At 44.3% G+C, this 13,057-nt stretch overlaps 2 protein-coding genes across 6 annotated transcripts in view; one reads left to right on the top strand and one right to left on the bottom strand.

The window, feature by feature from the left end:
• Positions 1 to 76: 76 nt before the first annotated feature.
• CKMT1A (creatine kinase, mitochondrial 1A) lies at positions 77 to 5,754 on the bottom strand. The gene is made up of 10 exons (XM_074289456.1): positions 5,457 to 5,754; positions 4,254 to 4,590; positions 3,437 to 3,635; positions 3,113 to 3,208; positions 2,444 to 2,665; positions 2,201 to 2,286; positions 1,956 to 2,079; positions 873 to 1,007; positions 563 to 688; positions 77 to 308 (listed from the first exon to the last, which is right to left on the bottom strand). Exons 2-10 carry the CDS (start codon positions 4,400 to 4,402, stop codon positions 192 to 194), a joined length of 1,254 nt encoding a protein of 417 aa, XP_074145557.1. The 5' UTR covers positions 4,403 to 4,590; positions 5,457 to 5,754; the 3' UTR covers positions 77 to 191.
• Positions 5,755 to 9,056: 3,302 nt separating this feature from the next.
• PPIP5K1 (diphosphoinositol pentakisphosphate kinase 1) overlaps positions 9,057 to 13,057 on the top strand; it is a 44,039-nt gene continuing 40,038 nt past the window's right edge. For 4 of the 5 annotated variants that reach the window (XM_074289454.1, XM_074289451.1, XM_074289452.1 and 1 more), the window contains exons 1-2: positions 9,057 to 9,133; positions 12,821 to 12,995. In XM_074289454.1, coding sequence (XP_074145555.1) covers positions 12,849 to 12,995 — 147 coding nt within the window. In that variant the 5' untranslated portion in view covers positions 9,057 to 9,133; positions 12,821 to 12,848. Of the gene's footprint in view, positions 9,134 to 9,214; positions 9,236 to 12,820; positions 12,996 to 13,057 lie in introns of those variants that run through there. The other variant, XM_074289450.1, reaches the window with a different exon arrangement.

Here is a 13,057-nt window from a genome sequence, read left to right as displayed (position 1 = left end):
CCTCTTTCAGACCTCTTCCCTTTTTTCTGGGATTAGTTTCTAGTGACTCTATATGGTACCAGAAATTACAGACAACTAGAGCATAACAAGTGGGTTTTACTGGATCAAGGGTCAGATTCAGAGTTGGCAAGAGAGGGTATTGGCTGAGCAATTGGCTGAAAGCTTGGGAAGGTCTATGGGTGGTTGGAAAGCTAATTCTTAATGTTGACAATGGGTGCAGGCACTCGAATGTCCTGTCCTCTCTCTAGCCGCCGCTCACAGTCAATCAGGTAGTTGACCCCATCAATGACAAGTTGTACCAGCTCCACCTGGAAGGTATTGACTGGTTTTGACTCTCTTAACATGCACTAAGGAAAAAACCCAGATCTTGTCTTCCACACTCCCTATTCTTTACCTCCCTCCTATTAACCAGCCCCCAACATTTCATTCCCAGTGAATTTCCTTACCATCAATTTCATCTCAGATTGCACCATCTTCTTGGATTTTGTTTAGATTTGTCATTCTATCTTTCCTATGGCTCCACCAATCTTTGATACCCAAATTCCTTCCTACAGGTTCTTACCTCTGATTTTCCTAGTCGATCCAAGTTAGAAATGTCAAAAGTGCTGCCTGTGGCTGCTGTGTCTACCCCACCAGTTCCACGTTTTTGTAGTCTTAGGTTCTCTAAGATCTTAGGGAATCTGCTGTCCTGGAGGGAAACAGAGCAGGGAAGATAGAGTCAGGAGAGAAGGCAGGTCTTTTGGGGTCTGAGTCTAAATGTTCTTCCCCTTACTCAGATTTTTCTCATTATACCTCCCCCCCACTTTCCCTTAGGCCCCTACATGTGTCTACCCCAACATTAATTCACTCTTCCCCTCCCTCAGCTCTTTTACCTTGCTTAACAGCGGTAGTTTGACATGCACGCCTGCTCGAAGTCCAGTTCCCAAATTAGAAGGACAAGTCAGGATGTAACCTAAACGTTCATTCCACATGAATTCCCAGCCACGTTCTTGAATTAGACGTTCCACCTGAGACACACAAGACTCCCTTAGCTAAAATTATGGGTACATGAAATCTTTTAAACAGAATGACAGGAATTCAGTAATCTCTATTTAGAAAACTAGGAATACTTTCTTTAGCTAGAACCTTAAAGACAAAGATACCTCAGGGACTAGAACGTAGGATGGGTGAAGCCCCTCACTTAGTGTCATAGAACTATTTTGTTCAGTTAGAACCAGAAAGGCAGAGATCCTAACCCACTAACATGAAGATTATGAAGAACCAGAGACAGAAAAACCTTCAGAACAAAGGAAACACGGTGTCCCTTTGTCTTAGGAATGTTCTCCCATACTTTTTTAGAACCTGTGTAAGTTGTTCAATTAGAAACTGAATAATACAAGGAGTTCCTTTCTCCTTTCTGAAATTCTTAGCTAGAAGGAAATACATGGAAACATGCACATAGAATTTAGAACAGAGAGATACTTAAGTTAGAACTTAGCATGGGAACTCTGTTCCAAATAGAACTGGTTACTCTTCCTTCTCTAGAACTTTGAAAACTTTCTTGCACCTTTATAATAATTACAATGGTCACTTAGCCAGCTGGAACCTCAACCACACTATTCATTTGCTAAAGCCATAGACATGGAACCATAAGAAAAACAAAAGGATCCAGAAGTTAACTTATCTTGTATTAGAACAGGGAAGATGGAGTATTTTCTACTAAAATCACAAACACTAATATCCTTTCCCAGCATAGAACTAGGGGTTCTCTCTGGGTTGAAACTAGGGACATGACTCAAATTCTTCCCATTCTCTCATTCATTCCTTCCCACCAAGGCTTTGTCATTCTAATTCAGATCAATCACTCCTTCCCACCACTGACCTTCCAAGATTCCCACATATTTCCCTTCATATCTTTGTCTTTGGTTTCCCATATGCCCCCTCCCCACCAATTCCTCTGCCCACTCTCCTCCAACCTCCTTGAGCCCCCGGCAGAATCTCTCGAACACTCTTTTCATGTTGCCACCCTTTTCCATTGAGATGACCCGTGTGTGATCCTCCTCATTCACCCAGATCAAGAAGCTTTTTTCATTGTTGTGCCTAAAGGAGTGAAAGTATAGGATCAGGAGGCAGGAATAGGGTGAGGGTTGAGTGAAGGGTCATGGAAAAATCTAAGAACAAAGGGCAAAGGATTGAAGAAAGTAAGATGCACATTCCTTACCAGATTCCTCGAGCATCTGGCCAATCTCGGGCCATTCCTGCTGCTGTCAGCAAGGGAGATACAGGCTTGTCAAATAGGAAGTGGTCCTGGAGGGAGTTAAAGGGCATGATATAAACATCTTTGCTGGTCCTCCATCACTTTAGCCTCTGAGTCTGTCCCAGCCCTACCTGTCACATCTCATTCTTCCTTTCCCAACTCTTTGTTTCTCAGCCCACCCACACCCTGCTCCATAGGGCCCCTCACATCAATAAGCTGCTGTTGCTCAGCTTCAGTCATCTCACTGAGTCGGTAATATCGTCCAGCCAGATCACCCTGCAGACCACTCAGTGCATCCACTACAACTCGTTCTACCTCCCGTCGCTCAGCCCTTGTACAAGCAGGGGGTAGACTGAGTCCCCTGATGCTTCGGCCAGTTCGGACTCTTGAGGATAATACGTACCTCTCATCAAAGTGGCCAGTCCGAATCTAGAGAATTTGGAAGATTAGTTTAGGACACCAAAACATGGTGTAGTAGATGAACCTGAGAACTTCTAGGGGTAGGAAAGAGAAAGTCTAGGAATTAGAAGCATCCTCGCTGCTCTGTCCTATATACACATAAGGAAATAAAATGCATATAACATACCCCATAAGACATTTCCCCAAATTTACAAATTCCTTCAAAATACTCCTTTAAATAGTATGATTACTCTACCACAGGAATTATCTCGTTCTTCCAGCACTTTCTTTCCTTTAAGATGCTTCCTTCATCACATCAGTATGAGAATCTAGACACCAAAGTCTCATATGAGATCATGGAGGTCAAGAAATCAGGAAAGTCAAGGGAATAGAACACCAATAATTCAGGGGGATCATGGGACAGGAATGGCACAATTTAAATGGCTTACAATCTGAGTTTGGGTATTCAGTGTTCACCTTGCTGGCATCCAAGTCTGTGGTATGCTTCATTGTTCGGGGATCATAGCCGTTATGTCTTTCTTGGATCACTGGATCAAAGAGCTCAGCAAATACCTGGAGGAGTTATGGAGGGAAGTGTAAGACAAATTTTCCTGTTTTCCTCCAAGAACTGAATGTTAGATTGATTTCAATGAGACAGAAAATTGGAGAACAAGAGGATACAGAACCAAAGAGGAAGGTTTGGTTTCACTGGAAAGAAGGAACTAGAATACTGTGACAAAGGGGAGGAAATCACTGAATAGGTGTTAGGGTCATTGGGAGAAGCTGGGGGTGTCCACCCACCTCATAGGTCTCTTCATCTCCAGCTACCATGCCCACAGTCTTGATGAAAGGGTGACCAGGATTGTCCACACCAGTCTGGATACACTGGTCTAGTGTCCATCCTGTGGGTGTGGTCTTGTCGCAGAGCCGGGCATAAACAGCTGGAGTCAGGTGACTGGCCATGCAGTTATTATGTTTTCGAAGGTCAGGGTACTCGGCACTGAGGAGGGGTACAGGAGTGACCATCAGGGAGACAGGGGACAGGAACCAAACAAAGCCTTACTGGGATCTTCCTAGAAGCTCAGATTCTTGTGTGTCCTCCCCAGTGAGAAGGTGTGCAGTGTGGAGAAGGGAGGAATTAGAGAGAGGGGGATGCTGTAGAAATTGCTTTAGGAATCTTTTCTGCCTTGTTCTCCCTATCTTAGTTATATACAACCCTCAGCAACACACTCTAGATAGCTCAGTTTTCCCAAACCTACTCAATACCATTCTCCCAGGAATACAAAAGTAGGACTCAGGGAAGAGAGGAATCTGAATGAGAATAGAGGATGCTTTGCAAAAGGATTATAAATGCCAGGAAAAGATCGGACAGCCCCCAACTCGCCTGAGCAGATCCAGAGTGACCAGAAATCTCAAGGCCAGTATGGGGGCGGGGCAATTGGTTACAGGTCTCCAAGAATGTGTCCCACTACAGATAGCATTCCCATCACTGACCCTCCAATGACAGCCTCCCTGCTCTAGTGTCAAGGTTAATATAGACCCTTTTCGAACCCTGGTTCCCAATCTCCATCCTCTTCCCATCACCGCCCTGGGCACCCCATTCCTCAGGCACTGATACCTGGGTGGGTACAGCCTCCTTCGCTCGCCGGCGGCTCGTAGTGGGTCAGGGCGGAACAGATACCCAGCAGTCAGAGACCCTGCGCCGGCCACAGCAAGAAGCCTGAGTCCCGTGCGGGCAGAGAGTAATCGGGAGAAGGAACTAGCCATGGCGTGGGGGCCGGGTACTGGATCTGGGAGTTAGAGCTGGAGCAGGGCCCCAAAGAGAACCAGAGGCTGAAAGCTAGATCTGGAGCTGGAAGGGGGCCGGAGCTGGGCCAGAACCGATGCTGGAGCAGAAGGCGAAGTGGTTGGAGACCGGATGGAAATTGGAGCCAGAGCAGGGACTGGCACTCGAGCTGCGTGGAGAAGCGCAGTGAGCTAGGGGGGGTATGCGGGATAGAAAGGGTTGGGGGGGCGGTGTGGAGAGGCTGGAGCCGCAGTCCCTAGGGGAGGGTTTCACGGAGGCCCCGCCTTCTACCCTACCCCCACTGTATGGGGGGAGTGTTGTGTCATCTAGGAGCAAGCAATTGAGAGGGAAGGAGGGGCCCCTCAGTCTAAGGAACGCCCACAGGAATCCTGGGGCCCTCTTCTCAATTTCAGCACCAAACAGCGGACAGCGCTCGTGGGAGGTGCGGCACCCGGATACCTGCCAGCCTCTGGAACGCCCAGTTAAATTTGTAATCAGAGAAGTCTACACCGTGGGTGTGAAAGGGTGACATTGCCCGACAACGCCGACCTTTCCTTTTTGCTGAACCTGCCCTACCACCATCTCCTCCAAAGGAGAGGCGGCGCCTTAGAAACAGAGAGAAAAGGGGGAATCCACTCAGACGCCACAGGGAAAAGAAAAGGGTTAAAGATTGAGGTCGACATAGACTCCTACAAACAAACAGTCACAGAAATACACAGAGGGGACAGAAAGAAGCAAGTGGAGACCGGGCGAGGCATCCACTTGTTCAAGGTCACCCCTTCCTTAGAAACAGGAAGAAGATTCAGGTGTTTGGCTACCAGCCCTGGGCTTGCGTTCACAAAATTAGGGAAATTCAGAAGGACCTTTCTTCACCTCGGAAAGGGCATTCAGCTCCTACCCCCACTTATCCAGACACCTGCCCCATGGTCCAAAGCTGATGTCCCGGTCTTCCTAATCTCCCTGTCCCCACTCCTCGGCCCATCTTTCCCTCCACCCTACTACTGCCTCTCATTTTTCCTTTTCCCAACCCTGGACCTGATCACGTGGCTGAAGTCCCCGGCTTCTGGTCAGCTTCTCGTCAGACTTGGTTAGAAGTTGGTTTGCCCGGAATTCTCTTCCTTTCTCGGCTTTTCCTTTTCCCCAGTCTCTGTGCTGGAGGGGAGTGAATGAAGGGTGGAGTAAAGAGTAGGGGTGTGGTTATGAGATTGAGTATTTGGGGATAGAACTGGCAGGCACAGAGCTCTGGGCATTTCAACCCAACATAATCCTTTCCTCTCTTGGATCTTTAATGCTAATTAATCCAGCTTTTAAGGTCTCCTCAGGCATAAGGGCATGGGGTCATCAGGGGATCTGGTCCTCCTTCTATATACCATCTTCCAACTGTCTCCCTCTTTTCTCCTCCTTCTTCCCCTGAGTGACATTGAATGAATAACTGGCTTGGTCCCAGTAGTTGTAGGTGTGGCTCCAGGTGTGTCTTGACCTTCAAACCTAGCCTGTTGTATCAGGAAAGAGAGAAACCAGAAGTGTAGAGGAAAGGGAAGGGTGGGGTAGATTAGCAAGAAAAGCAGTCTAGTGATTCTTTTTCTTACTAGTATAACATTTCTGCAAATCTATATGAAAATCTTTGGGGAGAGAATAAATTGAGAAAGTGTTGTTCCCATTCTGTAATAGCTTTCTTTCCTGGTGCTGAGATCTTACCACTTACTTTCTCTTCAGGATCCTATTGTCTTCCTCTCCTCAAGGGTGGGATTTCCTCTCAGTGAGGTACCTTCTAAAACCACCAGATAAAACTCTTTCTCCAGCTCGGAGATCTAAAGAATCTTTCCTGGGATGGAGTAATTGTTAAAATGTGGATGAAGTTACTCCTCAGAAGAGGGTGTATATTACTTGTGCTTGTGGGATTGTAATTCAGATAAAAGGAGACAGGGATAAAGTTCACTGGAAATGAATATAATTGCTCAGGTTTAGGAAGGGAGAAGTTAATCAAGTGAAGTAAGAGAGTTTTACGTCAGAGTATGGGTAGTTATGAGAATTAGGGGGTGAAAGTAAAGATTGGAAGAAAGTACTACATGTGTGGGAGGATAGAAATTTGCCTGGGGAGCTGAGAAATTACCTAGATTACCTGGGTAATTACTCAAATTAGGATAATTACCCCATTTGGAGAATTGCTGATCAAGGGGATACAATTGTCCGGATGAGGGCACAACTTGCAATCAGAAAGGTATTTAGATCAATGAAGAGGTCATAGGGAAAGATGCCTAGAATATGTATAGGGTAAGTTGTTGTGGAGTCCTTTCTATCTTTCTTTAGGTCTTTAGGTTAGCATATTGTGGAGTCTGATAAAAACAGTGCAGTAAAAAGTGTCAGGGATCTAACACTTTATAGAGGAAGAAATCAACTTCCCAGAAGAAAGGAGAAGAAACCAAGAAAAGGGGAGGTGAGGTGATGGCCTTATGGAGAAATCCAATTGAAAATGGGTTGGTACAGATCAGCATTAGTGAAGTAGGGGGAAAGTTTGGGTTTTTCTCTCTACAAATCTTTCCACCTAGACATCTTTCTACCTCCATTGGTATTCAAGTTGCACTAATTTTCTCCGTATGAGAAAATTTCTCTATATGCAGTTCTGGTTTCTTCTCTGAGCCCCAATCCTGAATCACCAGCTGCTTATTGGACATCTGTATGTCCCCTAGGTATATATAAAAGTCAGCATGTCCAAAACTGAAATCATTATCTTTCCCTTTAATCTACCACTCTTCCAAACTTTTTTTTTTTTTTTTTTTTTTTTTTTTTGGTCAAGATACTCACCATCTTTCTAGTCATCCTGTTTCACAATCTTGGAATCACCCTCTATTTGTTGCTCTTCCTTACTTTAAATTATGAATTAGCTATCAAGTCTTGTGCAATCTGCCTTCAAGGATCTCTCTTGCCACCTAGGATGTAGTGAGGGCTCAAATAAGATAATAGATGTAAAGCATTTTGCATATTTTGCAGTTCTTGTCAATAATAAATATTATTATTATTATTATTAATTTATAGTCACCACACTCCTAATCTGATGATGATTTCATTCTCTGAGCTAAGGCTACACCTACTGAGCTCTAATAATGTTTATAGAACTACACTGAGGCAAAGGGAGGCCAGAAATAATACATTCTCTCATTCTCTTAAATTCAGTCTGTATTAAACACACTAAGTGGTCAGATAATCATAAATATCTAGATAATGAACAAAACAATAAACCAAGCCTCGAAACAGAGGAATTTCTGAGGGATAAGTGTCCAAACTAGACATTCAACAATCAGCTAGTTTGTATCTATACCCTTCTTTGTACTCACGGGGTCACTTGAGTTGTGGCCCTTTTTACCTCTTATCTTATACTTTTGAAACAGCCCAGGGTATAATCGATAAAACGCGGAGTATGGGACTCATTTCCCTGAGTTCAAATAAGCGCCTCAGTCTCATACTAGCTGTGTGACCCTGGGCAAGTCACTTAACCCTATTTATTTCAATTTCCTCATCTGTCAAGTGAGCTGGAGAAGGAAATAGCAAACCGCTCCAGTATTTTTGTCAAGAAAACCCGAAATGGCGTGTGAAGAGTAAATCAGACTGAACAATAAGCTAATTCGTCTTCCTGGACTTAAATCTTTCCTCAAACAGCTATACAAATGTCAAAATGATTTTCTTAAAGCAAAGCCCTCTGTCACTCTCTTGAATAATAAATAAATTCCAGGGGCTTTTTATTATCTCTAGGATTCAATATGAACTCTTTAAAATCCCTCACCATTTAGCCCTTTTAAAATCTTCATTCTCTCTCTATTATAACGAAAGTGGGCTCCTGGCTGTTCATCACAGAAAAACATTTCTTGTCTCCATAACTTTGCAACTGTCACTTATTAGAATTCCTAGGTTCCTTTCAAAGCTAAATTCGGTTGCTACTTTCTCTCCACCAAAAAAAAAAAAAAATACTTTGAGTTTGTTTTGTGGTATGTTTGCTTCTGTGTATGATTCCCTGGAACAAAGGTCTGTTTCACTTTGGTCTTTGTATTCTCTGAGACTGGAGGAGTGTTTAGTATGTAGCAGTCCTTCAGTAAGTGATTGTTTCCGCTTCTGTGTGTGTGGTGTGTGTGGTTTGTTCAATTTCTCTTTACTTCATTCTGGTGCTCTCCGGGCTCTGGTGCTCTCCTTGTCTCTGTCCCTGCTTGTGGTTTATTTTGTTTGTAAACATTGTCAGTCATTTATTCTGCATCCACGTATCCAACGTACACTATTTCAAAGTCAATTAGTAGCAGTTGCAAAACAGTGGACCTTTGCCCTTTAGGGGACACACGGCTCCGTATATTGTTGTTGTGGTTTTCCTTTCTCCGACCTCCTTTAAAAATTGTCTGCTAGTCACATTCTCTTAATCTGGCTCTCTGTCTTTATCTTTAATCCTGGGGTTAAGAGTTACAAGATGCTAGCTGGTGCTAAGAAAAGGATTCGACAATCTTAGTAGTGGGAGCAGTGATCAGCACAAGAGCTAAACTGCATTCTCCCCTAGACTAACACCAGAGGGCGCGCTTCCTCCGAGAGCACCGGCCAACGCAGCCTGACGCTGGGCCCCGAGCGCGCCCGCCTCTGATTGGCGGCGCGGGGGAGGGGAAGTCGCACTTTGATTGGGTCCCTGTCAGGTGCCCGCTGCCGGCAGGTTCGGCTGCGCCGGCTGAGAGAGGCGGGTGAGTGCGGGCCCGGGCAGTGGGGGAGTGGCTGGGGGCCGGGGTCGGGGGCGGTGTCTTAGGGGGTCGCAAGTCCCGGGCCGCCTGAGCTGGGGTCTTGCGGTCAGTAGGTCGTGCGAGCTCCGGGGTTGGAAAAATGCTTTAGAGAGACCGATCCGTGTCACCGAAGGCTGTGTGACCCGGGCGGAGGCGGGGAGGGGGGGGAGCAATCAATGTCGGGGGCGATGGGGGAGGGAGAGAGTTATCTGTGGAGCGGGGAGTCCTTAGGGGGCGGGGTCACTCGAGGGTCATTGTCAGGGGTTAGAGTGGAGCCCGGTGGGAGCAATCTCGGCTTGTTCTCTGGAACTGGGGGGAGGGGGAACGGCTCGGGAGGAAGAGAAGGGAAGCGGGGGTGAATGTGTGCAGTCTTCTGGAGACGGGCATGGATCTGGGGGAGGTTAGTGTCTGGAGGAGATGTGGGGCAAGGCCCCGTTGGGGGGGGAAGTGTTGGAATTTGTGAGGTGCTTCTGGTTTGGGGGCGGGGAGAATTCTGCCTGGAGCTTAAACTCATTCTCTTCCCATCCACGAAAACCCCAGGAAATCTTTTAACTAGGAACTGTTGCATGCAGCCCTAAATTCTAGTCAAAAGGGTTCCCGAAATGCTTTTGGCTCCGGGATGAGATATTTGGGTGCCTTAGGCAAGCTTTGGAAAATGTTGCTTCCCTCATTTGACGACTCCCCTCCAATCCTCCATCCTCCGTCAGCCCTTCCATTCTACTCCCCTCCCCCACACTGCCTCCCTTCTTCCTATCTCTATCCCCTACCCTAGACTCCCTTTCCCTCCCAAACCCCTTTCCTCTTCCTCCCACTTTCTATGGGAGGCTTTGAACCTTTCTTGTAGCAATGCACCTTATCACAAAACAAATACTTATGTGCAGTGGAGAGTAGAATGTTCTGGCAAAAAAGTGCATTTATGAAAATTAATATTAAAAGTACCCGTCGTTGTGATTCTCGGTATTTTTGTAATTTGGCTACCCCAGTCCCAGTTTTGCTTTCATCTCAAGGTTTTTTCCCTTGCTCCTTCACTGTCCCCACCTCTGCTTCCTCCCCTCCTCCTTTCTTAATCCAAAGCAGTCCTTTGAGAGGAGACTGCTTTCCTTTTTCTCTGTTGATTCTGTACTGAGTGAGGTTGCCTAAAGGTCTTAGAGCAGAATCTGAAGTTCTACTCTGTTGCCATCATATATGGGGGAGGGGGGAGGAGAAAGAGAAAGGAAAGGTAGTTTGATATGATGACCTAGCTTCTAGAAAAGATACATAGAAGTAAATCTCACTGTAATCAAAGTATATGCCTGTTCTCTCACACAAGCCTCTTTGCTAGGCTTATCATTGCTATGGACACTTTCTAGTCCCTCCTTCTTGATGTCCCCTAAGGCAAGGATTCTTTTTTTGTGCGTCATGGACACCCTTTAGACAGTCTGGTGAAACCTATAGACATCTTGGAAGAATAATTTACTTACATTCATAATTGAAGTAAATGATAGACTTCAATTAGATGTTAGTGAATAGGATGTTATTTTTTTTCCATCCAAGTTTATATATACCTTTTGAAATCTGTCTGTGAGCCTCAGATTAAGAGTCCTTGCTCTAAGATTTCAGAGTACTATCTTGTGGTAATTCTTTCCTAATCTTAAGAAGTTTCCCTTGTTTAGATATTTAGCTTGTTTACCCCTTTTCTATTCTTTAAATGAGGACATCTTGCTTTTTACTGACACATTTGAATATGTAAAAAATTCTCTTCTTTACCTCTTTTCAGTCTTCTCTTTGGGCTAGCCATGTGAGAGTTAAGACCCATCAGCTCTTTATTTATATTTAAAAAAAAAACTTAGTTAAATAAACCCTCACATAATCAAAGTGAATACTTATTTCCTCATGCAAGCCTTATATTAATAAAGCAATAATTATATAATGTAATCAAATAAAAAGACAAGTCCATTCTTATTGATGTTTATGGAACTTCTGAATATTTTAACTTATGGAACTATTCTGAATACATAACCAAGCACCCATGTTTCTGTCATTAGTATGAAATATGAAGTCAGGAAGACAACTGTTGTGAAGTTAGAGCAAGATCAGAAGGGACTTCATGAGTGGAAGTGCACAGAATCAGAAGAATCTTAAACATCAGGAAATTCTGATGTAGAGAAAGAACAGGGAGGATAGAAAAAAATCTAAGCTGTTTAAATTCAGAACTGTACAAAGACTTGGGAATACTTATAAGGCATGAAAATCAGGCCAGGTCACTGAGTCCAAAGCAATAACAAAATGATATAGGCAGAGAGGCATTCTACAAGATACACAAAAGGAAATGAGAAGATATTTTTAAGGCCTAGGAAGGGATCAAGGAAAATGAAGTTTCTCAAATCATGATTGAGGGATAGAAAAAGGAGGGAGATGATCAAAAAGATAGAGGTCTCTGTGGGAACAAGTCAATTATAATTACAGAAAATATCACCTGTAGTGGGAGGGTATAAAATCAAAATAGAAATTGAAGATTGAAAAATATTTTAAAAGGTTGGGTGAAGTAAGTAAAGTAAGTATTCACATAGAACTCATATAGCATTTTCCAAAGCTCTTCACTTATAAAAACACTATGGGGTAGGGAATAAAAGTAGGAGTATTCATATTTTGCAACTGAAGAAACTGAATCTGAGACAAATGGCTTTCTTAGAATCATACTAGAAAGTGGCAGAGTCTGGATTTGAACTCAGCTATTCTGATCCTAAGTTTGGTATTCTTTCTATAATGCCATTCTGCAGAACTTTCAAGCAGTTATTTCTGAGAATTTTTCCTGGCTATTGTCTAAGCAGAACCCTGTCCTTTAATACCTGGAGCTTAGGATCCCTCATGAGAGAAATGTGTGTGAAAGTGCTCAGCTTTCAGTCTGACAATATATCGGTAGAAGTGTGCCCCATAGGCTAGTCTCTCCAATAGTTTGATGGTCTTTGTTTAGACATCTAGTCTTTTGTACGTTTCTTTGAGTTGGAAAAAGCTATGGGTTAGATGGAAAATAGCCTCTGGGGCAGTTGACACCTAAGTAAACTTCTGGTTTGAATTGGGGATGATGATCTCGGGACCGTGATCTGAAGGCTTCTTTCATTTTTTTGTTAATACCTCTAAGCCTTTGAGAGTGAGGGAAGAGGTCTAAGAAAGTTCCAAATTTAGATACTTACCTGGTTTACCCATTTTCTATTCTGTAAGTAAGGGCATCTTGCTCTTTGTAGACACATTTGAGAATGTAAAGAATTCTCTTCTTCAAATTGAGTTCTAAGTCTAGAATTAGTCTTTGTCAACCATCTCACTTATCAATCTCCTTAAGAGGAGCTGCTCCTCCCATTTGTTACTGAAAACACCTTTCCACTGGAAGTACTGAAATGTCAGCACCATAAGAGTTAGCTCCCTGACTCTGGTCATAGTTTCATTCCTGGAATAACTGTTGACTTTTCCCTTTTGTTTACTTTTCTTATTTTTAGTTATTTGTTGCTTTCAGCTGGCTGCTTCTCCCTTACTTATTTCTCATCATCTTGCACCTGTAGTCGCAGTGTAACTTTTGTCTTGTTTCCATGCTTCCCCTAGTCCCCCATGCAGTTCCCTCTCCAGTATTCTTGTCCTCTCTCCACCATGGGGGCTGATGAGTGCTGTCTCCTGCAGATCGGGATGAGTGGGTCTCCTGGTGGGAATGTGGTCTCTGACGGCCAGTGAGATCGAGAGTGCCACGCCCCGCTTCTTCGTTGGAGCTGGGGATGAGGGGCTGGGCACCCAGGGAGCAGGCATGAGTGTGGAGGAGAGTGAAAGTGAGCTCCTTGAAGATGAGGAAGATGAAGTGGTAAGTACATGAAGAACAAAAGGTGTAATGTGGAGAGACTTTGGCAGCTTAGGCATCATTCA

Source organism: Sminthopsis crassicaudata, chromosome 2 (assembly GCF_048593235.1).
Source record: "Sminthopsis crassicaudata isolate SCR6 chromosome 2, ASM4859323v1, whole genome shotgun sequence".
NCBI lineage: Eukaryota > Metazoa > Chordata > Mammalia > Dasyuromorphia > Dasyuridae > Sminthopsis > Sminthopsis crassicaudata.
This window is presented reverse-complemented; position numbering and strand designations above follow the sequence as displayed.